General features: G+C 36.9%; 1 protein-coding gene across 1 annotated transcript; it reads right to left on the reverse strand.

Moving 5' to 3' along the window:
• Positions 1-14409: 14409 nt before the first annotated feature.
• On the reverse strand, positions 14410-25364 carry ttc14 (tetratricopeptide repeat domain 14). Its single transcript, XM_007256771.4, has 13 exons — positions 25214-25364; positions 24149-24325; positions 22326-22447; positions 21900-22099; positions 21693-21777; positions 21367-21496; positions 19152-19307; positions 18761-18832; positions 18536-18655; positions 18288-18410; positions 17622-17739; positions 16564-16670; positions 14410-15880 (listed from the first exon to the last, which is right to left on the reverse strand). The coding sequence occupies exons 2-13, from the start codon at positions 24280-24282 to the stop codon at positions 15055-15057; spliced, it is 2193 nt and encodes a 730-aa protein (XP_007256833.2). The 5' UTR covers positions 24283-24325; positions 25214-25364; the 3' UTR covers positions 14410-15054.
• Between the last annotated feature and the right edge of the window lie 328 nt (positions 25365-25692).

A 25692-nucleotide genomic window follows, 5' to 3' on the forward strand; every position in this document is an offset into this window, starting at 1 on the left:
TCTGCCAAAAGCATCAATTGGTCATTTTTTTGAGAAACTGTTTTTTGGGTTTTTATTAGCTGTAAGCCATAATCATAAACAATAAAAAAAAATTAAAAATAAAGACACATATAAGCACAATGGATTAGAGGATTAGAGCTATCAATATATCATGATAAATTTTCTTATTGTATTGACAAAAAGCATATTGAGGATATCAATAGTTGTATTATGTATTTCATTATAGAGGGTGTAAAAAAAATATATTTAATTGAAAGATGTGCAGCAAAAATGATATCAGAAAATCTGTATTATGCATGAAAGAGCATTTGAATAGCTGATGCACTCCTTCTGTGTCGAGTCATAATAAATACTGTGTATCAGGAAAATGTCTTTAAATATTGTTATGTGATATATTTACCATATCACCCATCTCTCTCATTGTGTGATTACATACTCCAAGGGTGGTACCTTTTATAATGTATTATACATATCAATATCGTAATTGTATTGCATTGACCGAAATTAAGAAATATATCATGATATAGATTCTTGCCATATCATCCAGACCTAGCTTGGCTGAATTTTAAAACCATGTGTTTTGAGTGTTGTTTTGAGTGTTGAGGCTATTTAGTCATATTTCGTTATTTACCCCTTATAAAACCTATTGTTTTGAACAAGGCCAGTCCAAAATGGAAGTGAAGTGAAAAAAATGAACAGCTCAGTATAGCAATCAGCACATCCCTATTTAAAGTATAATAATAACCTTAATAAATCAATGGGAAATCATTCAGAAGGTAAGTTGAAAAGCTAAGCCTATATAATAGAACCCAAACCATGTGGACACAGATTAGAATGTATATTACAAACAGAACTACTAATTCATGTAATTTAACTACTTTAAGAGTTTAGTTTTACACATACAAACACACACACACACTCATGCATAGACAGGTTAAATAACCAATATATACAGAACCCCTAACTAGAGCAGCCACATGAAGTCATGTAAGGACAATAGGAATAATGCCAAATGATGGCGCTCCACCCAGTACTTTTTCAGAGTGGAGGAACTTACACTCCACTATGAATGTTCGAACATCTAGTGTTAACTTCTTAGAAAGATACAGTTTGTTGTCATAATCTCCCTAGTAAAACCCTTAATTTATGTTTATTCTGCCTTACTGAACTATCCAGGCCAGAAACTGATGGTTCTTCTGGGTTTATATCAATGGTTTTAACTTATGGTCATAAGGAGTCTTTTTTATGCTTTTAGAGATGCTCTAAGTCTTGTTTTTTTTTAGTGGATCTTCCTCATGTTTTCAGAAAAGAAAATCTTTGAGTTCTTGCTACTCAATGGTTCATTGTAATGTTAAGAAGGTTAACTATTCATAATCGTTCTCATGCTGTAAAGTAGGTTTTCCTTTTGAGTCATGGTTCTTCTGAGTGGTCTTCCACATGCTGTCAGGTGTTTCTCTATTTTAATGATTCTTCCACACCTTCTCTAACAGGTTATTTTCTTTTGATTTTTGCTTTTAGAAAGGGTTTCCTTTGGCATCTTGGTTCTTCTCACTTCTTGCTTCTTACTTCTAGCAGGTATTTGTAAAATGTGAAGCCACGTCTGAAGCCTCAGATGTTCTGGCTTTTAAAGAACCTCTATTGCTTTATGTTTGGAAAATGCATATGATTTTATATACTTTTATATATTAAAGTTTATATGCAGCTTTATAAATACAAATTTCAGTCAAACAGATCCTTGCGAAGGGTGTTTGTCAGATGAAACCTGTTAGTGTCACCTAGTGGTGAAAATGATTCTGTGAACATTTTACCCATTATAGCATTTCTCCTGTTTTTTTTTTCCCTCAGTAACGACATCATCAGTTTCTGACATTATATGCAGGAAAATGATAAATTATTGAAATTAAATGCAAATGTTTAAAAGCATGCAGCAATTATACAGTACTCGTAGTCTATAGAACATAGATAGAATGTATTTTTGGAAGTGAGCATCTGTTAATAGTGTATGTTGGGCCATACTAGGAAAGATTTTAGAGTTAATTCTGAAATCCTGTCCATATACTGTTTTTAAAATAAAGCAGTAAACATAATTTCATTTCACTTTAAAAACTCTCAATTCTCAAGACTTTTCTTTTATGTTTAAATAAAAGAAATGAAATAATATAACTGTCACATAAGTGAAGTAAATACAGTGCACAAAACAGGATTCATTTGTGAATATGAGCTTCAGAAAAATGTAGCATTAGATTTGAAATCAGTGTCAGGGCTCCAGCTGAAACGGCTGAATGCTGTCAGTGATGTTTTCTCCTCTTCAAAGTGGATAAAGGTTGTTCTGCCTTTATTTCATTTTTGTAAAACATATTTGTAGAACTACAAATCGAGCTGTTTACAAGTCTGCCCCCAGCCGTCAGTGTGAACACAACCATCGTGGTAAACAGCAAATGTTTGTAACGCAAAAACATGACCCTCCACACACACATGTAGAGTTGCACGTAATAAAGTCTGCTCATCCAAAAATATATCAAATATCCACAGCGGCAGCAGCAGCTAATGCGGTGTGGCGGTGAAAGTGTGTTAGTGGGTTTGCAGGCAGCGTTTATGGCCCTGCTGATAGCGCAGCCTCATGTTCAGACTAACCAGTTTACGAATTCCATTATGCTAAGCCTGAACACTCTCACTGCTGATGAATGATTATGAAATACATAATCTCCTGCCGTACCATCACTGCGCCACGACAGGGAAATTTCATTCATCCCATCCAATTTTTCCCTTATTTAAGAAAATAAATTACTGTCCCCACAGTAATCAGATATATAGCAGGGCTGTTTCACGAGTTAAGCCAACTTCCATTAGGCTTTCATCTTCTGCCACATTTCCAAAAGCACACGTACACACCAAGATACTGAAGTGCTCATTTGCCAAGCCCTCCATATTATCTTTGCCCATTCCCTCCCATCCGCCACCACTATTTCTGGAATATTACTCCAGTCAGGGGCCCCTTTGCGGCCTATTTCGTATTCTCTAATTTAGCTGTGTATCTTTGTTAGTTTGTTCTAAGTCACTTACGTTGCACAAAGATCATTACTTCATTATATTAGTGTAAGAACCCAGTTAGCTGAGTGGAATTAAACAGTTTGCTTTTCTCAGTTGCCCATGGAATGCACATCAATTTAGCAGCTTAAACAACATAATTGTGCAAACAATAACTGAGCAGCTCAGACATGAGGCAGTTTTGTTAGTCAGCTTATATGACTATAATGAACAAATGTGGTTTTGCAGTGTAGCATTGAGCAGCTTTTATGTTTAGATTGTGTTTAATACAGTTAAAGATATAGTGGACTTTTAATCATTCATAGTAGTTTCATTGCATATACTGAATACTCTATAACAGTTCTGAATGATTCATAGTGCATATTAAAATTTATAGTGCTTATGAAAGAATTTATAATACAAACACAAATCATGCTGGATATTGAATGATTCATAAATGTTAATGTAGATACAAAATATTATAAAAATATTATAAAATACTAAATAATATCAATCAAATGGACAGACAGTATTTAGCTAATAACCCCAAATGTAGTCGATCAACATGTTTAACATCATCATGTTTAATGGCTGTAGTTTGTTTCACTAGAGATATGAAGCTTATTTAGCTGACAGTTAATAAGCATGGTGTTAATGCAGGTCTAAATAATCACACACACCTAAAATATCTACTTTAATAACCTTCATATAATAATATAATATAATAATTTCTGGCAAAAGCACACAGTTTTTAATAAACATGAAATATTAGCTTTGGTTACACAAGACACCAAAAATATTTTGCTCTTCAACTAGATTTGGGGGTATGAAAGGGAACTTATAATGTACATATACTTTTATATATTGATGTGTTATTTATGGGGGAGGGTGGGAGACTGTTTTTACAGTTTAAAAGTAGAACCTGGCATTCTTCTATGATCAATATACAGCAGGCACTGATGCTGCATTTAGATATAGAGTGCTTAAGAGTGCTTTAGCCATCCACTCACTCAGAGTTTATCTCTGCAAATGGATCTGATGTTGTTTAAATCACAAATGAGTTTGTTTTGTGCTCTGATGGAGCAGTTGGAGCTGAGCTGGAGGTGCAACTCTATTAGTTTGTTCTCCATGCATATCCAATTTCTCTGCAATCTGGGGATGCATTTATAGGTATAATTGAAAATTAGCTGTACATCTTTTGGGGTGGGGGGGGCTGAGAGGGGGTGGGAGGGTAATTTATCACGGCCTATTGTTCCTGAGCGACACTTTAGCCCTGCCTCTAACAAGGCTGTGGGCACTGGGGGTTGAGCCACGGCGAGCGATTCTGCTGTACTGATGCATTTTCTCTGCTTTGTTGCTAATTGTGGCCTCCTTCCCATTGAATGGTGAGTGGAGTGAAAGAGCGCGCTGGCTCGATGCAGGGCCGCTGCCTGGCCCGCTCTTGCTATTATCAAAGATACTCTTGATCTTTTCAAAAGCAGGAAATAGATTTTTCTCTCCACTACAGGAAAAAAAAGTAATTTGCAATGTGTCCATTAGTTCTTCATTAAAGCAAGATTAAATTGCACTGCAAATCACATCTGCCTTTCCATGATTAAAGGGTGGCATTTTAGAGGCCAAAACTAATTACTAGTCAAAATGAATGAGAGTGAAAAAAACAGGCATGTTTTTACATTAGATAGTGTGGCTTGTAATTAGATTCAGGCTAATTCCACTATTTGCTCTACATTAATGATAACCGTTCCAGTCTTTTTCCCCTCCTTTTTTCGGACCGGACTCCAAATGTATAATTCTGATAATGCGACAAGGTTTTTTTTTTTTTGTATTAATGAAATTTCTGAGTTACCTGCCACAAGTGACAATTCAGTCTAGTTCCGAATTATCATACAAAGGAAAGAGAGCGAAAGTGCTTTTAGGGCGATCAAAGGCGGCGAAATTACAGTTCTAATAAGAAAGTGTGACCATAGAGTCTTAAGTACGAGCAAATATGGTTTAACTCTCCCTTAGCGAGGCCCTGTGTGACATGCTGTATACATGCTGTATATTACACCCTCTATCCCTACTGATTTTCTTTAAAACTTTAAATCGGTGGCATGAGGCCCAATTCCAATACGGCATTTCTCAGTATATGTGTTTTTACACACTTGTTGTGAATAACTATAAGAAGAACACACTGTTTATATGGATAAAAAGTCACAAATGTCATAACTTTGAATCACAGCAGTAACATTAGAATAAGCTGAGAGTCACCTGTGTGTTTACCTGTGAAACTGTATGTATTGCATTTTTGCTATCTGTACTATGGTGAATGCTACAGTAAAACATACTTCTGTAAAACATTTACTACTATTGCCGCTAATTGAGCTGGGCAGTCCTAATTAACACTACCTTCCTGTTTCTCCATGAGAGCATGGATTTTGTTAATCCTGCTGCCAAAACACTTTGAAAGTGTCCTGCTGATTGCCCCTGTGAGAAGTCGTCAACTTTCCAGAAATGTATACGCATGGAATTTTTCAACAAGACCCCCGTTCCTCCTTCCCTTGCAGAAATCCACGCGGTGGCACTAATTTTTTCTACTGTGGGAATCGTCCCGTTTCTGCTGAAGCGAGATTTTGCGGCGCAGACCACCGGCGCCTCCAAGAATTCAAACCTCATAACGCTGCAGCCAAAGCTTATCCTAAGCTTGTTAGTATTTCTGATGGCGTGCGTGATAGGCCGTGCAGCAGGACCACAAATCAGCAGAATTAACTATGATCTTCTCCTGCATGTGTAAAACTGCGCAACACAAGTTTGAAATATGCTGCACAGAATATTATGATAACAAACCATTATAAATGCTCATAATCTACTTATGGCCAGGGTTCAAATTCATTCTGCATTAGAGCTGCACTCCAACATGCTCCCCCCTCCTTACTAAAGCCCCCACCACCAACCAACCAACCACCCAACCAGTACACCCTGACAGACTGCATACATACATACCATACAGACATTTAACAAGGAAAAACAGTCCTGAAAAGCCACAGCTGTATGTAGTATTATTATATATCTTTTTGTAATGGTGTGTATATTTGCACCCGGGTACAAGTAGCATTTGCCACACAGTGAGACTACAAGCAAGCATTAGAAGCAGAATTTGGATTAGAATTCTATTAATGTTCATGTATGAAGGTCCATAAGTGCAACCACAATACATGTAACAAAATTAAATAACATTTATTACACATCATAAGTGAAATTAGCCACTGGCTACTAATTTGGCAGAATCATGTATGACATATAATACTGTGAATTCATTTTAAAGATAGCGAAAAAGAGGTTAATTACAGTTAGTGATAATACATAACTAATTTTGCCTTATTAGTTAAAAAAAAGGTTTTACAAGATATGTTTAATCTAGCTATATCTGAGCTAGCATTAGCTCACCATTCACTATAAAGCTAGGGAATAGTGAGCTTATGCTTATTTCCATTTGAACTGAAAAGTTGGAAATTCTTAGTTCATAGTGGGACATTTTAACTGGAACGCTCCTACGGCTCAGAATTTCCACTCGCAAGGTCGGGAGAGCTTCATCAGCCCCGAGTTTAGAATCCAAGATGGCTGACCCATCCCCGGTAGTAAAAGCAGTAGTATTTTACACTTTATTAGCACTTATATCTATTTGATTCTTATTTAATCAATTATACATATAGTAATGTCCAAACATCTGTCTGTGAACATGCTTTCACAGGGTTTAGATGCACAAAATACTGCAAAATGCATTGCTATCAGTTAAGATGGATAGTCTGAGGCAATGCTAATAAGGGAAGCTGTTCAACTAAACACAGCAAACTCCGGTGGAACGTCATTCTCAGCTCTGAAACCCGAGGTAAATGGAACCACATCTGAGGTAACCAAGTTAGTAGATTTCTAATGATAGCTTATATAAGTTAAACAGTTAGCTAGATAGTAGCTAACACTAGCTAGTTCTGCAAAACAGCACTATTGTTACTTACACTAGAGTGTAATAGCATGTACTTTATAATAATAATAATATTATTATTATTAATTCCTACCACACTAATATCCCCTTGAGTGCTTTTTCTTTACAATTAAAATGTTTTATAGGAGTCATTTGGAGGCGATATTTGAAGGATTGTGGCAATGGGATGGTGCCTATGATGGACAGTTAATACTGATTGTATAATATCATTTACATGCAGGTATTTGAAGATAATGAATTGTTTTTTTGGTGTACTAACAGACTGGGCGTGCAGTTGTTTGAGCTGTCATTGTGTGGTAATCCTGTTTTCTCATTTCTGATGAAAGTAAAGTTCAGTTAGTTTACTACAGAGGCAGGCGGAGGGCTTGGTACGTAGAAATATAGGCAAAGTTTAGGCAGTGACACTGCATATACTTTTCCTGTAATTTTCCTCTACCGCACAATTGAACAGAACTGCCCCCCCCCCCTCCTTACACACAACACAAACACTGTACTGAAGCCCCACATCACTCTATACACACAAACACACACACCCAACACACATGTTTGCTGCTAATTCTAATACACTAAGAAGTATATTCTCTACCACTTCAGTAACTGCTGTGATCATGTATGACCTATATGTTACATGTTTCTGCACCTAATCCTCATCACACACTTTTACATTGCACTGTATCAGCACTGCACTGTCCTGTGTGTTAAATTATTTTATGTCTGCTATATTTACTGTAGAGTTTAAGTTCTATGTTGCACAATATATATATATATATAAATCTGAGGGTTCTGACCACAGGATGCCAAAAAAACATAACCAAAAACATGTAAAATATAGGCTGTGGGCCCTTTAAGCAAGTGCAGTAAAGGTGAGGACTGTAGAAAATGTCACAAGACGATTAAACAAGCGATTAACGATTTACTAGAACATGCGGCACATCTCATCAGATCAGAGAAAAATCCTAATGTCACTTATGTCACTCTTTAATGCAAGGCAAATGAGGCCTCGCCGCAATAGGAATTAGGTTTCCGGTTGCAGAAAATTGCGGCGGGTCGGTGCTTTTATCTGCGAGTTTCACTTGTGCATAAGCAAAAAGGCTCTTCATACATTATTTGGTTACATTCCATCACTATGAGAAATAACATTGTGCAAATTCTATGCATGCTAATGATAAATAGAAATCCACCTGCCTTCCAGATAAAATGAGTTTAATTTTCCCCCCTCGCCCATCGCCGGCTTGGCCTTTCAGAAATTACTTATGCACAGCTATTATTAAAATAGGAGGGAAAGCAAATTAGAAAGTCTTCATATCTCTCCACTGGATTTAGCCAAGGCTGGGTCCACACAGTCAGCATTTCTCTCTCACTCTCTCTCTCCCACTCTCTCTCCGAATTTCTGCTCTCTTGAAATTTCCATCCACATCTCTTAACGCTTCCACAGCCGTGTTGTCGAAGCCGTGACCCTGTGTTTACCAAATTAACCCAAATCTTTTCTAGTTCACAAGTGTAATGGAATTGACACACTTTTGAATGCCTGTATTCAGATTGGGTTTGTTGCTGAGCTGGAGTGTTTTCTCGCTCTGCGCCGCCTCCTCCAGCAGCCGCTGGGAAAGTCACAATAGGAAAATATGACATCTCGGGGCATCATTGATTACTGCCGTGAGAATGTGCACTGATGGACGTTTTCACAACATTCGCTTCTGTCGTTCTAGCGTTCCTTCATTTACCCTGCGTGGATGTTATTGATGGACCGTGCTACTTACTAGGCATGTTTAGCACTGAGCAGCACTATAAAGTTATACATGAAAAGTGATAAAATGTTGATTTTCCTGTGTGCAGTGACTTCAGCTTTCCTGGCCTTTTTATCACTTAAAACTCAAAAACTAGACTTAATGCTAAACCTAAACCTAACTTTAACTTCAACTTTAAACATGAATTCCAACCCTAACCTTCTTTGACCTTAACCTTATTCACTTTATTATACATTTAAACCTAATAAAAACCTTAACTCTAACACTAACTTTAAATTAATTATCCCAAATCCTAAACATAATCCTAAACCTAATTTTGATGCTAACCAGTCTTCTTAACCTAATCCTAACTCCTACCTTATCCCATTCATAATTCTAAACCTAACCATAACTCTAACTTTAACCAAACTTTCAAACCTAATTTTTAAACTCTGAACCCAATCATTAACTCAACAATAACCTTAACTCTAATCATAACCCTAACTTTAATTTAATTCTAAACCTAATCCTTACCTTAACCCAAATCCTAAATATAATTCTAAATTCAAACCTAATTTTAATTTAACTAGTCTTCTAAACATAATTTTACACTTGATCCTAAAACTTACCTTACCTTATTCATAATTCTTAACCTAACAATAACTCCTCACAAAGTTACCTTACCCTACCTTACTTTAAAGTAAAAGTTAAGCTCATTGCAGAGAATTGACAAACAAGGTAGGTGTTTCTAATAAAGTGGCCAGAGAGAGAACGCAGAAGGTAGGCGCTTCTAATAAAGTGCCAGAAAGTGAAGTTGGGAGTTTTCGGTTAAGTGACCAAACAGCGGACGCACAAGTCGAGTGTCTCTAATAAAGTGGCCAGAGAGAAGAAGGTAGGGCTGGGCCACATAATAGGACGTAAATATTGATATAGGCACAAGGTAGGGGGTTCTAAGAAAGGAAAATACACACTACCATTAATGTGTTTTTATTAAGAAGCTGACAACACACCTCACAGTGAACATGTCCAAATTGTAACCAATTGTGTTGTCTCCCCGGACTTATTAAAGTTATGATATTCCGGGTGTGATTGTAGATCAGGGCTGTTAAATTTAGTGTTTTGGATACAATTCTCTTATTCTGGCTATTCACGAGATATTCAGCATCATTTCATGGCAAAGAACTCTCTGAGGATTTGAGACATAGAACTGTTGATCTCCTCAAAGATGGCCTAGGCTATAAGAAAATTGCTAACACACCAAAGTGCCAACGTTAGATCATTATATCATTAATATTTAATTAATTTAACTGCACTCAGCCACCTTAATAATATCAGTAATGTTTAAATGTAATCAGTTACTGAGAAAATAAACTCACATGAAATAAACAGTAAAGAAAACAGATCAGGGCTTATAGGGAATTTTCCTGTCAGAACACAGTGCTCAAGGGCTTTGGGAGCAGGAACTCTTCTGATTTCCTATTTATTATTACTAATGTATTCCTTTGACTGGGGCTTTCATTGTAATTGTGCGGGGTTTTAAAGGCGCTGGCCCAATTTCACCGTCCCTTTTTGCTCCAACGTGAAGAAGGCCTGCTCAGGTAATTCAATGGGGTATCTTCTTCTTTGGTTTGAGCCTGGAGATTTTTTTTCGTGCCTATTCCAACTTGAGTTTGGAATGAATGCCTCGTCTCAGTCAGCATGTTCGTTCGTCCGTCCGATTATATTCCGGTGCAGAATTACTTCACAGGAACCAAATTTCGGCTCTGAAAGGAGGTCCCCAGTTTTTTTCAAATCATAAAGTACTAGAGAGAGAAGGGACGAGTAATTCCCTCACTCAGAATCTGCCACTTCATCAAACGCACTCATGTCTGTCCTCCGCTGACAGCCATTACCAAGAGCTATTCAAGGACTACAGAGGTCCTTCAGAACCTGTGTTGAGGCCTGCTCTGCTGGCCTGCAGGAGAGAAGTGCACTTCTACGCTTGTCTGTTTGGAAGAAGAAAACAGAAAATAACTTGAGGATACTTTGATGAAGCTAAGCAGTTGTTTGGAGGGATTGCTGGGGGTCAAAGGTCAACAGCAAGTCAAAAGTAAAGAATTTTAGCCATCATACAACTAAGATCAACAAACCGCCGGGGTTTGAGTGGTTGTAAGAAGTAAAAACATGTTGCTTTTACTTTCTTAAAGCAGAGAGGAATTATTATCCCAGGCTAGAGCCGTGTGCCATGTGAGGCGGACTGATGTGATGGGCTGAAAAGGCCCTTTTGTGTGTGTGTGTGTGTGTGTGTGTGTGTTTTTTTCCCCCTCTTTCAATTCTGAATTCCAGTCTTCTTCTGCAGTGTGTATGCACACATCTCCTGCATCTAAAGTGGCCCTGGAGAGAGATGCTTTTACCTCGCGGCCTCGGAGCAGGCGAACAATGATGTGCCGCGGCAAAATTATGTTTTAATTTGTGCCAGTGCCTTCATCTGGAACAGCTGTGTGTGTTTGTGACCCCCATAGCGGCACAGCTGGAATGAAAAACCTGTCTTTGTGAACCAGAAGCACAATGCAAACAGATGTGTCCTTCACTGTTGTTTTAAATTAATTTTAGACTCTGAGTTTAGTTTTATCCCGTATGTAAACGCAGCGAAGGAGCTTTGAAGTGCTAAATGGTACTAAAGTTTAGCCTTCGATGCAAAAGAGCTTGACTATGATTACAAAAGAGCTGAAGACGGGGTAAGGATGTTTTAACTGGGGGTTCTAACAAATACAAAGCACAGCAGTTTAAGGCCTAACCATAATACAACACGAGAGACCAACAAGAACGCACCACATATACAATGCCTGGCCAATCCCATTGGAGAATTAATGCACAGGTGATTATGTTTCAGCTGGCAACAAGTTATTTAACCCTAATCAACTGATGCAGTGAGTAGCTTCTCATTTGTTAAACAATCATGTGGAAAGACATATCTTGTGGTCATGAAAAAGATGTTCATCTGTTTCTGAAGGGTCAAATTATTGGCATGCATTAAGCAAAGAAAACCATCTAAGGAGATTGCTGAAAATACTAAACTCGAGTTAAGAACTTTCCAACACATTATTAAAAAGTAGGAGCATATTGGATTCTAAACCAATGGTAAAATGATTGGTCCTATTTCAGAGTTCATATTTACCGGGTTCCAGTGATGGGTGCATCAGGGTAAGAAGAGTCTATCAGTCCTAGTGCCTACAAGCTTGTGGGGCAGTGCTACAATAGATTTTTTTTTTCTTCCCTGAAGGCTCGGGCATATTCCAAGATGACAATCCATTTCATTTCTCAGGCTCAAACTGTAAAATAATGCAGGATTCAGGGAGCATGAGATCATCATCTTCACACATGGATTGGCCATCTCAGAGTCCAGAACGGAATCCTATCGAGGCTCTTTTGCATGTACTGGAGAAGACTTTGCACAGTGCTCTAAATCTCCCATCATCAATACGAGATCTTAAGAAAAAAATTAATGCAACTTTGTACATCAATAAAAAGCATTCAAAGCATTGCTGTGAGGATTGGATTGCATTTAGTGACAAGAGCATTAGTATTGTTAAGATGTTGAATATTTATCAGCCTATATCAACACAAACACCCCAAAAAGTACTGAATGGAGCACCATTATTATTATGGAACAGCAAAAAGTGACAAATTGTTCATGTTGATCTTCTCCAGTCATACTCTGCTGGCAACATTTTTTCTAAATAAACTAGACAAAATATTTGTGCACAACTGCACATCTGTGACGACAATGGGTTTTAAGTCAAAGTAGCCGTACAGACAAATAGACTGATACATACATACTCCACTCAAACTAACCTTAAATTTAAAACTATACCTAGCTTAAACTAAAACAAATCCTAAACATAACCCTTTAGTTCAATAGAAAACCTAATCCTACAACCAACACAGACTTCAACTCAAAACCTTTACCTGATCTTAACTTTTAAGATTTTGTCTAATCTAAGAAATCAGGGGTCACAGGAGTATTTACATGGTTCAGTACTCTACAGTATCACAGCAGGCCTTCATTACACAGTCAGGTAAAATGTTTGCATGTTTTCTTTTGTGGAGTTTAAATCTGCAATTTGTGCTACCGGGATATTACCTGAACTTCCACTCTCCTCACTGGATAAGCACCATGGGGTCTCACATTGTCTTAATAGTAGATACAGGGGCTTCTGGCTTTGACTGCAGAACCCTCAGGATGGCTCATCTACCTGAGGCTTGAAAAGAAATCTAAGGCAAGCATTGAAATTTAAAAATACAGAAACACAACATACTACATTAATAACACATTATATTCACTCCAAGAATACATAAACTTCCAGAGTGAAAGTACCCAAGGGCCCTGAAAGACCATGAACCGTCACTGGACAGATGAAGATGAAGAAACAGATCATTTAAACCTGTCCAGCAGAGGAGTATAGGACAGATGAGTCTAGGACCTGAATTCTGAGTGATAGTGGGTTTATTGGATATGAACTGGTGTTGCATTGCCCTCTACTGGAAAATACTGTCGCTGCATTATTTAATTTTCCCTTTTCTTTCTTGTTTGAGGTGTTCCACTACTCAAAAGCAGAAAGGATTCACTTGTCACATGAATCGTGTTCTAACTCAAATGTAACTATATACAATATATAGGCATTACATATTTTTTGTATCTAAAATTCCAGGAATACAAGGCTGAGATTTTGTCATCTTCCAATTACCACGACATACTGGATGATCCTGATCTCAGTACTTGATTTTAACTGTGCAGAAGCATTAAAAATGTTTGGTACTTTAACTGTTTAGCTGATTGCTTTTTAGTATGTGTGTCTGCTTTTATTTATTATTGACCAATTTTAACAGTCTTGTAGTCGTGGCTGCCACTGTTATTTAGTCAGTTAAACGCACAGACTTAAAACAAATCAAAATATCTTGAGTTTGTATCATTCTGTACTAGTTACAGCACCTCATTACGTTATGTACAGTATAGCTGTTTGTATATTTTCACAGTTTTTTGACTTAAAATAATTTGTACATTGTCTAAATCATTGCTTTTAATAGTATATAGTTTGCACGCTTCCTATTTACTGCATACATTTTATATATTGTCTACATATTTAAAGTACTAGATAGTAACCAATGAATACACCAATATTCTTAATTGCTTGTTTACCGTAGTCATAAATGCCAGCACTTGAGTACTGAAGCAGGAACTTTCATCGACTATTACTTCGAAGTCAAATTGGGGGTGAGTCTCAGAGTTTACACTATGTTTTAATTGAAAATATTTGATGCCCCATATTGATAACGTATTGAAAACAAACATTATACGATATTTTGCAATACTGATATTTTGTCACACCCCTAGTACTGATATACCCCTGATTAGAAGTATTTCCAGACAGTTACTCCAAACAAACACTGCAAAAAAAAACAAAAACCTGGTGACCCAATCTTTTTGTCCAGATTGGAGTGTGAATTAACACAATGTTGAGTTTATCTTCCCACATACAGTACTTAGCTTTAACAGTGCCTCATTTAAATGCACTAAAATCATAATCATAACGTCAGAAATTGAGTAATATTGAGTGACATGGTGGCTTCATAATAAATCACATCTCTCAAACAGAAATGTCACTCAACGGGTTAGAAGTGAAACATTACCATTGGTGGGAAGTCATGAGTCTGTTTATTAAGATAAGCACAAACTGTACATAGTTTGAATAATACACATTTCAAAAAAACAGGCCACATAAAGGCAGGACGAGCGTGTTACACAATCATGTTAACAGTTTGTTACTTGAACAGACCCATCTAATACAGGTATAATACAGATATAACTACACCTTTACATGTTCAGGCCCATTTTAAATTGAGTGTACCAAACAGAAATGCATTCCGAGTTAATCTATACCACTTCTGATAGTCCATTCATCATTAAATATACAATGTAAAGGGCAACTGCTGTATTCAAGTAATGTACAAAAATAAAACAGAAAAATTGTGGGGATATTTTAAAAGGACAAAAAATATGAATGAAACATATCTGCAAAAATCCCTTTATCTGACAAATCAGTGAGACGAGGATCTCTTGAAACTTTCTGAACCAGAAATACAGGCTTTCTACATGGCATAAACACCTGTCATCACTGTGCACTTTCATGGAGGCACCTCAGAGTATATGAAAGACAAAGAAAGAGTATAAAAAAAAAACAAGCTTGTATATGCTATAATTATATATTGTTTAGGTGTTAGTATGCATTTCCAACATTTCCTCTCTTAAAGCTCAGAAAATCCACAATAAGTTTGTACAGTTTATTTTTTCTGCTTCTTTTCTTTTTCAAACTCTGCAATCTGGTTAAAGATATCTAGTAAATTGGCAGGTAAAGCCTTCTTGTGGCTTTCTTCTGAGGGCCTACTCCTGTCCCCACTGCTTAATCTACGCTCATTCCCGTTGCTTCCTCTGCTGTTCCTATGATCAGCTTTGTCTCTTCGCTCATACTCGCTGACCTCTGGCCTCCCCCTGTAACTGCTCTGTGCAGAGTCATCCCTTGAAGGCCGGTCAGATTTGCGAGAGTGCTCTGAATGAGCCGAGGAAGAAGAATCCTTTCTGCTCCTGGAGAAATCACGATGTGATGAGCTAGAGCTGTCTTTGCGGCTGCCGTGGCCATCGTCAGATTTCCATCTTTGCTTCTCGGTCTCTCTTCCCCTGCCATTCACTCCAGGTCCATTGTGCTGGCCTTGAGTCTTACTACTCTGGGCCAGCTCAAATGGATCGTCTTCAAACCTACCTCTGCTGTCTTCTCTGCTTTTGCCTCCAGACTTCAATCTATCTTCTGCTTCAGGTTCCTCGCTGAGGAGCTTGGCTAGTGTGTGCTTCTCGTTGATGAAGGAGGCCGAGATGTTGACAGGAAGTGGAAACTCATCCTCCTCCTCCTCTTGCGGCTCCTCAGGTGTTCGATTGTCGCGGGATGAAACTCTTTTCTTGTGTTTCTTGCTGCCGTGCGAGGACCGTCTTCGCTTGTGCTTACGCTTTTTGGACTTTTTGCGGCTGGATGAGGGTGAGGAATCCACACTGGAGCAATCGGAGTCAGAGGATGAAACTGAGGAAGAGTCCGATCTCCTCCTTTTCTTCTTCAATCTAGATCAAAACAGATCACATAATGAAACTGATCCAACACATCCACATATATAGTGAATATTATAATATTTAATAACTGATCAGCTATGAATTACTGTGTTATCTACTGTGAATCATTCAATGCATACTACAAATTACTCAGTACCCACTATGGGTTATTCAAGATCCACTATACATTATTCTATGAATTACTACAGAATAGTTATTCATAGCTATTAATTATTCAGTACTGACTATGACTTATAAAGTGTCTACTACAAATTATTCAGCATTGACATGAGTAATTCAGTCTGCCATGAATTATGAAATGTTTACAACAAATCTTTCTGTACATACTATGAATTATTCAGTATCTCCTATAAAACATTCAGTACCTTATATGAAATATTCACTCTTTCCTATTAATTATTCAGTCTACAATGAACTGCAGTGTATAATATGACTTGTTTAGTAACTACTATGACACATTTGTTAATATAACAGGTTATCCAGTGCTATGACCTCAACTTTAATCAGTAACTAAATTGTTAAATATCTGCTTTTAACCATTTAGTATCTATTCACAGCATCTAGTCACATCATTAACATTGTCAATCAATAAAAGGGGACTTGTGATTGTATTCTTGCTCATGTAACTGAAAAAGGTGAGTGTGGAGCCATGCTCCTGTGTACCGCCACATTACCTTTTTTCTTCTTTTAAGATCTTACGCAATTTTTCTGCACTAGTCTCCACAGTCGGCTGCTTCTCCTTCTCCTTAGAAGCCTCCTCAGCTTTCAATTTAAGGGTTTTCTTTATATGCAGTCAATTGGCAGAGTGAAAATCAAAACCACGCAGGAAAATGGATCAATCAGGCATGCAGGGGCCCAACAGGGACACCAGGTGATTTACACAGCAATGTTTTTGCATAGCAGTGTCGTCACAGAATACCATTCACACAAACAAGAAGCGATTTCAATTCATCATGAAACGTTCCAAGCATCAAAACAGGACATCAAAAACGTAAGAAAGCATTTTGCAATTTAACAATAGATTTTTTAAAAAAAGAAGCAGTTACCAGTTAGTACAGGCAGCCGAATACAAACCAGCGTAGTTTCAATCCAAATGGGGTTTTCCAGAGATGGCATTTATGCCAACCAGGGGCAATTAGGGAGGATTCAAGGTCCCACAGCAATCAGTGTTCAATGTCCCAGATCAAGGAGACACATAAATAAGAAAAATCTTTCATCAGTATAACAAGATACAAACTCTCAACCTTTCCACAGCCTCTAAAACATGTTTCTGATAACTTTCTCTTATGTATAAACAATATTGTGTTTGTTTAAATAAAAATGTTTGTTTAAATAATAATAAAAAACCTACATATAAAACACAATGTACAGTGTGTACAATAAAAATACTAATATGTTAGTTCCAAGCGATACAATTCTTAAACACACTACACTACAGAAAACTGTGTGTATCATTATAAAGGTGTATCATTATATTTCTAATAAATATAAAAAACATTTAGTACAATATTTTATCCATTTATGGCTAAAACATTTTTATGCAATGAAATTAAAAATAGTCTAAATGTTATATAATTCCACCAATTACAGTATTTAGTTTTAAATTAAACTAAAAGAAGGAGTTTTGATTTTATTCCTTTCGGTTCATAAAAAAATGACAATAAATCTAAAATCAGATACTGATACTTTTACACCCTGAATAGAGACAGTGCCTGGTCATTTTCCAGCTCACCTGGATGCGCATCTGCAGCTTCCTTAGGGCTTCCTCTGCCTCCTGAAATGTTTCATCTAAAGAGATCGCCTTTTTATAGAGGCTTTCTGCAGTTACCAGCTTCTCCTCCTCCTCCAGCCTGATGAGGTGAAAGGAAACAAGCATAAATGTAATGCTACAATTTGTGTGTGTGTATTGTTCTACACAAACACACACACACACACAGTAACATCAGCACTAATGACATCAGCACTTTATCTAAAGTGGCAACCTTCATGGGGTGGGATATATTAGGCAGAATGTAAAGATTTAGTCATTGAAGGTGATGTGACACATTTCCAAAACATCAGTTATGTCTCTTGGGGTGCTGCCAGAATGCAGTGATCAGTATCGACCAAGAAAATCATGTTCTCATGCGATCCATGGAGGCACCTTTCTTTTTAGGTAGAACTTTAGGATTTAAAGGATCTGCAGCAAAAAATGTATTACAAGATACCACAGGATGCCGGTGACCTAGTGGAGTGTATGCAAGTGACCTAGTGGAGTGTATGCAACAACTGCTTAGATCTGTTGTTATGTTGAAACATCACAAAATACATGCTGACATTTTTTAATTATAGTCCACCTGCATAGGCATAGATAGTCAGTAGATTATTAAAAAAAAATCACAGAACTTAAATGACTTACTGGCCACCTCGCTCCACAAGCGTTTGACAGAGATACTTCTTTGCATTCCTGTGAGTTGGGCAACTTTCCAGTGCCAGCTCAAAGTCATCAATAGCCTTCATTAAGCTGCCTTTAGTTGCATACCTGCAGCAGTGTAGTAGTAAAATCACACCGGTTCCCAGTTATGAGGAAGATAATTTTTTGAAAGATTTAAAACGCACATATTTCTTAAAGGTTGTGTTTTTATTTCCTGGGTATTAGAAACTCACAGAGCTCCGCGTGCTACGAGTGCCTCAACGTTATTGGTGTCGATTTCCAAAGCTTTGTTATATTCATTCATCGCTTCAACGTGTCGCCCAGATTTGAAATGATCTACTCCTAATTTCACACTGGAACAGAGAAAAAAAAAAATAGAAGCTTGGTTTAAATGTCACCACAGATCAAAAATACATTCAAATTGATGTGGATTGTTCCAAAATTTAGTTTGCACAAACCATTTCAATGCCCAGGATGCAGACTGCTTTTTCCTAATGGCACTTGCAAAATCATCCTCCATAAAATGTTTACTGTGTTAAAATAAAATAAATTATTACACAACATTAAATAATTATCTTGTGATTTCAGCTTTATATACATATAGGTACATATAGTAAACATATGTGACTGAAACCAAAATTTACAATGTAGAACAATGTACAAAACTAAAACAACACAAGTTAATTATTTTAATATCTATATTTTGTTTATACTTTTAGAATGTGCATACTGAATGTCATATGATCACATGCATTCCAAATGAAGCAGCTGACCTTCATATCAATGTAATATGATACACTAAAGCATCTTTTACTTTTATTTTAGTGACAGGAGATGGAAAGACTATACCTCTGTAGTCCTCTCATTAGCGAAGTTGACTGTGTATCATTAATTCCCAGCTTTCCAATCAAAACATCCACATTGGCTGGGTTAGAAAAGCCCAGTGAGGAGTCCAATAGCCTTTCATATGTTTCACTGCTGTCATTGGCCACCTTTTCTCCACGACTGAGGAGATATAAAAGAAGATAAAATACAATTACTGATTCACGTCATCTATTTTTAGGGTTCAAGCACCGAAGGTGCGTAGAACCGTATTGTTTTTGCTAAGATTTTTCTTCTTCTTATTATTATTATTATTATTCTTTTTCTCCTGAAAAAACAGTTGTGCAGCCTAAACCGTAAGTCATCGAGAAATGAAACTTGGTAGGTAGATGTAGGATCAGTGCATCTCGGTGGACAACAAAAATGGCACCGATTAGTCACGTGGTGGCGCTATAAACAAGGAAATTCATTTTTCACAATTTTCTCAAAAACCATAAGACCTACATTCAAAATTCTTTTTTTGATGGATTCCTTGGGTCAATACCAACAACTTTCCAATTTGGACCATGCACTTCCGTCTATATAGATTTTGTGCTAATTTGCATAATATGCAAAACCTACTTTTGCAAACTAGTCCTAGGAATTTTAACCAATCCTGGCATGTTTGGTATCAAAACACTCGTGAGAGCATGCGCTTCAATATTCATTAAGAAAAAGTTGAAATATGTAAACAATATGGCCGCCATATGCAAATTAGTCCTTCCGGATATATGCCCCATTCACTTCAAGAGGTAAATTTGGAGCACTGTTTCTCAGCAACCGTGCAACCTAGCAAGTTGAAACTTTGCATGCAGAATCTATCATACAGCCTCTAAAGGATGTTCAAAGGGCAACTTAATCAATCAACATGGCTGAACACCATCAGCCAATCAGCATTCAGCAGACATTTTGGCAGGCTGAATGTTGCCCAATCTGGATGATATTTGGCAGTTATGTTCAGGTGGAGACACTGTAGTGACCTGCAAAGTGCTGAAACAATCCGCCCACTGGGGGGCGCTGTTCCAAAAAAACGAGTATATGTCAATCATGCTGTACTATTTTGACATCTAATTGTTTTTGCCATATTTAGTACAGTGGCTCTGACAAATTTCTCAATACAACTATGTTTAAAAAGTGCTTTGTTCATTCATAATTGCTAATTGTTTGACAATAGCTATATTGAAACTACTCTCTGGATATTTGGCCTATCACCTCCATTTCAGTCTTGCTGCACACTGTAGAGTCTCTAGGTAAATGTTCATTAAAAACATTTGTGAAAATTTCACACACAATACTCTCCAGGCATCAAGCAATCTGTGCGTCCTTGGAATTTCTAACCTAAATTGCTGTAACTGCAGTATTTGCTGTAATCTCACAATGTTAAAGACCTATCACTCTGATGAAGCGCCATTTAATACAGAACTAGATTAAGAATAACTTGACATTACATGTCATATCAGAACATTCACTCCTTTGTGCCTCTTCTCAACATTAATAACAGGTGAAAGACTTTTGATCATTTCTAAATGTGACAGAATGTCTCCAATTGTGTTAGACCTTCTTACACATCACCATCCTATGCTCTAGTAGGCACCATTGTGCTAGTTGGTGCTTGATGAAGCGCCATTTAATTCAGAACTAGATTTATAATAACTTCGTAATTACATGTCATATCAGAACCTTCACTCCTTTGTGTTAATTCAAACTTGTTTGGTCAAACATTTCAGCTTGTTCTGCAAAGGTTCAAAGGTCAATCTGAATACCACTTTGTGAACATTCTGGTTGAAGCCACCTGATCAATACCAATAACATGTAGACACCTTTTGACTAGTTCTAACTCACTTAATGAATATCCTACAAAGTTCACTAGATTTACATGTGAATTTAAGCACTGATCAGGTTGAAAGGCCTCTGCTCAACATTAATAACAGGTGAAAAACTTGATAATTTCTAAATGTGACAGGGCATCTCCAATCATATTAGACCTTCTTACACATCACCATTCAATGCTCCAGTAGGCACCATTGTGCAAGTTGGTGCTTGAACCCGATGATTGCCGCTTGCGGCTATATTTATTTCTGTAATTGGAAAGGAAATGTCTAAATTTAGAGATGTCTAAATACTTTTGGAAATTCAGTGATTTGGAAAGTGTTCTTGTGCTGAATTGAATCAATATTCAGCTTGAACATACACAACATCTTACATGTAGTGAAGTGGTAGATCCTCCTTGCTTATTACACCCAGTTTAATTCGGTCCAGGTTTGGAGCCAGTGAGGAGGAATACAGTGAGATTGTCAGCTTCTCATGATAACGGTCTATGTCCTTCACACCAGCTACACCAAAAAAAGAGAGAAAGAAGAAGAAAAAAAAGAGGAAAAATAAATAATGACTAAATATTACAATCAGGGTAGGGTACCATCATTTTTAATGAATTTAGATACATAATGAGTTTCCTAAATGAGAGTGGATCTGATTTATAAATCACACCCATCCGTTTAATATGTCATTTCAATACAGAAATTGCCATACCTCTAATCAAATCCCCAATTTGATAATAAGACAAAGGATCATCATGGTTTCCAGTTGATGGAACATCTCTTATTGGACAGAGACCCTGAGAAAGAAAAAGATAAAACTAGCATTAGTTTAAATATGAAACAGCTGCTCATTAATTTTGAGCTTTTCTCATGTCAACTGATAAAATTAAATGAACACAAAAAAATAAAAATACTCTACCGAAATCTCCAGGTCCTCAACGTCCCTCTCAAAGTCTCCAGCAGTGCAGAGAAGAACAACAAAGAAGCCAAAGTCTCTAATTGAAGTTATTCTTCCTATAACAATATCCCCCCGCTCCACATCTCTGTAGAAATGTTCTCTTCTCTCTTCATAAGAAGCTTCCATGAACTGCTCCAGTGGAGGCATGACTGCAAATGGTTCTGCAAAATCAGTACACAGCAAATTATACACTGCCCCCTCCTTTGCCACACCACTTTGCTAAGATAAGTCGAAAGTGGCCAGATAGTTGCAGGGTCAATTAAGTGTTTCTTATAAAGTGGCCAGCAAGGGGTAGCACACATTAGATGTTTTTTTGAGTGGCATATAATAGTGTACATTTCATACAACTCGAAGACTTGTACGGTTATTAAAATTGTTAGTAAACACCTCTTAAGTCTTCTTGCCATTCATCCTCCACTGGTTTAGTGGTCTTCCATGAAGGAGCAAATAGAAGATCAGCCTTTCTAGCAATGAACTGCTCCACAACAGGACTGTCATCATCTTTATCCCTGCATAAAAAAAACATATCACAGAATTAAAATAATCAATGAAGCCTAAACAGAACAGCGGAATAAGATGGTTAATGCTAAGTGCTGTCACTTAGGGGTGGGAATCGATTACTACCTCACGATTCGATTCGATTCCGATTTTGGGGGCCACGATTCGATTCAAAATCGATTTTTGATTCAAAACGATTTGAATTATAAATATTTCTGCTTCTGGCTTATGAATCGTATTGAAAAAAAAACCCTCCATAATATACACTGGTCCTGGAGCAAGTAATGTGTTACAAAAACAATAAAATGTGCAGGAATGTGGGTCCTCAGTGACAGAGGAATCACTGGGATATCACAATGACGTTAATGAACAATAAATAAATAATAAATAACACTGCTTTATTACCAGGCTACTAGCGGTGGTGTGTAGGTGACGCTGCTGGGCTGATGTGATGATAGCAGTGGAGCGCTAAAGTTCAGGAGCAGCTGCTGATTAACTAGTTAATTTAAGGTCGTTGTATTTCTTCAGAAAGGGGGCAGGAGGTGGAGAAATTAATTCATATTGTCCTTTTCTTAATTCCTCTGTGATGAGGAGCTGAAATTAGCTCTGATTAGCTTATTGTTATTTTTCCGTTCCGCCTTAAATGCTGCAGCCCGCTGCCACCTGTAGCGTTATTTAAGGTGGAACTGGAAAGTTAGCTAGTTAGCTAGCTAACAGTTACTGAAACTAACTACTAGCGATCTTTTTTATGCTTGTTATGAAGCATTCTGCCATAAAACATTGAAACTACACGTTAATCTAAGGTAATATAGTGCTTGTTCTGCCATCTTACCGGTGATTCTCAAACACCTACGCTCTGTGTGTGTCTGGAAGATCTCCAAAGGGACAAGCGCTATCCCCAGGGTTGCCAGGTCCAACAAAAATACCCAGCCCAAAATCAGTCTAAAACCCGCCCCTCAGAATCGATTTTGGGACATTTTAAATCGATTCTGAATCGTAGTAAATGAGAATCAAGATTCTTATGTGAATCGATTTTTTGGCACACCTCTACTGTCACTACTTTCAATTAACAGAATCGTTCTATAAGATTATTATTTAACCTAAAAGATCTGGTTCCTCTCATTCAAGAGTAGAACAAAAATCTATAGCAATCAGGGGTGTCAAGTAATGAAATCAGGTGTCAAGCAATGGTTATTCTGTAATTTACTGGAGTAATTATATTTTGACTTTTTACTTCTACTCCTTACATTTTAACACAATTATCTGTACCCTCTTTATTTAGCTGTTTAATATATTTGCATTGTGCTAAAATGCATTCATTCTTAATGGGCATATGTGCGCTGAAACAGGGAGCCTAGTGCATCCCAATTTTCCCAACATTTTCCCAAAATTCTAGTCATTATGGATTTTTTAAAAATGTGACTTGGGTAGGGGGGTAGTGCACTATGAACTCCTGTGGTGCAGCCTAAGCTTTTGTTCTTAATGGTATTTTTTTCCCTTTACATTACTTTCATAATTTAGGCACATTTGAAAGAAATACTGTCTATAATGTCTAAGTGTCAAAACTATTGTTGTTTATAAAATAAAAATATTAAATTATATTTATTACATATTTAAAAGTTTAAGTTGGTTAACAGAGCATTACTGTTTTACTTATAAAATGTGCATTTTAGACTAGATTGAAAATAAGTAAGATAAAAACACACTTTTACCTTTGATTCACTGACTTGGAGAGATCCAATGCAACTTGCTTAAAGTCTGGATTTTCACTCTGTTCACATTTTAAAAGGGAAAACAGGCTCTGTCCATGGTATGACACCGCCTGCCTGAGTAAATCTCTATCCATGGTCAGTAATTGGAACCGCTGGCACTGTTATGTACAAACCATCCTATGGGGGGGAAAAATAAAAATAAAACAGAAATCAAATTAACCAGAACATATTTTTATTAACTATTAACCCATACAAGCCCAATTTAAAATGGAATCAGATAAACTGAGCAATAAGGTTTTTTTTTGTGGGTACATGACTGTACAAAAATGTTACGGTTAAAATCCTGATGTATCGCAACAATTTCATAACTTCACACTTTATTGGTGTTTAAATTATTTAAATGGTTGGAATAGAGCTGAATACACTAGTTTTATCTCCAGCACTAACCCAGCACTCCTACATTCTATACTTAAGTAAGGTCAGATGAATGAACACAAATTTACACACTGCCCTGTAGTGATGCTCTCAGGTAGATAAGTATACGACACTTAGGACTGTAAGGAACTTTACCCAGCTTTTAAATGGCCTCTGACACATATGTCACCATAGGCTCTTTTGGGTTAAAAGCAGGTGCAAACCATATATATAATGAATTATTAGGTAGTTAACGCTATATCAGTTAACCTTATTTATAGCTGCCTAATTAAACATATAAACATGTATACATATCTCCTATACGCCTTTAACTTAACTTACACATAGTAAGCAGCTAGTTAGTTAGCTAACCAGTTAGCTAGAGTGCCATTTTTTGCTACACTACACAGCGAGTTTAGTCAGAACATTAGCGAATAATATAATAATAGAATTTAGGTAAACTTCTGTAAATGTACTTCAGTATTCCTCTTTCACAGAGTTAAACCTGAATTAAACCAACCCCTGTCCATGTGTTTCTCCCTGCTAGCGCTGAAGCTCCGAGTTCAGCTACACACAGCCTGAGCTCCAGTTTACCCGCCTCCTCACAAACTCTCAATACACCACAGTAAATCACAGAGAATAATCACATACCCTCATATGATGCATTTGTGGGGTTTTCCACCATTGCAAATGAAAGCAATTAACTGAATTCTGCAGCTTTTCACAACAAACAGCGCCTGCCTACGTCTTCACAAAACACAGAAGCTAACATGCTAAATTTCGCTACCTCAATATTTCAAAATAAAAGTCCCAAGCGATGCTTTTTGGAAGGCCACAACCCGTTTCATGCACTTAAACTCTTTTTAATAAACCTTTATACAGAACCTTCAGCACACCTTTTATTTACTTTATTTACTGTTTTACTTTATGATCTTCTACCTCATTATTATATTATTTTATTTATTTGATTTCCTGTTACCTTTTTATTTTAACTTCATAGTTTACTTTCTTTATAAACTTAGTGTTATTTGTAGTTACTTAAATGTTTTAATCTTTTATTATTAATTCCTTGTGTTTGTTATTTTTAATTATTCTAGTTGTGTATCTCTTTATTTGCTTTCAATTTTAGC

This window comes from Astyanax mexicanus, chromosome 16 (genome assembly GCF_023375975.1).
Source record: "Astyanax mexicanus isolate ESR-SI-001 chromosome 16, AstMex3_surface, whole genome shotgun sequence".
NCBI classification, from domain to species: Eukaryota; Metazoa; Chordata; class Actinopteri; order Characiformes; family Acestrorhamphidae; genus Astyanax; species Astyanax mexicanus.

What these genes read in the sequence shown, in the direction of transcription:
- ttc14 (XM_007256771.4), bottom strand. Translation starts at nt 24,282, where the DNA reads ATGGATAGAGATTTACTCAGGCAGGCGGTGTCATACCATGGACAGAGC. An exon ending in AATTGGGGATTTGATTAGAG is followed by an intron (nt 21,497 to 21,692) that starts GTATGGCAATTT and finishes TTTTTGGTGTAG; the next exon opens with CTGGTGTGAAGGACATAGAC. An exon ending in CTCGTAGCACGCGGAGCTCT is followed by an intron (nt 18,411 to 18,535) that starts GTGAGTTTCTAA and finishes ACACTGCTGCAG; the next exon opens with GTATGCAACTAAAGGCAGCT.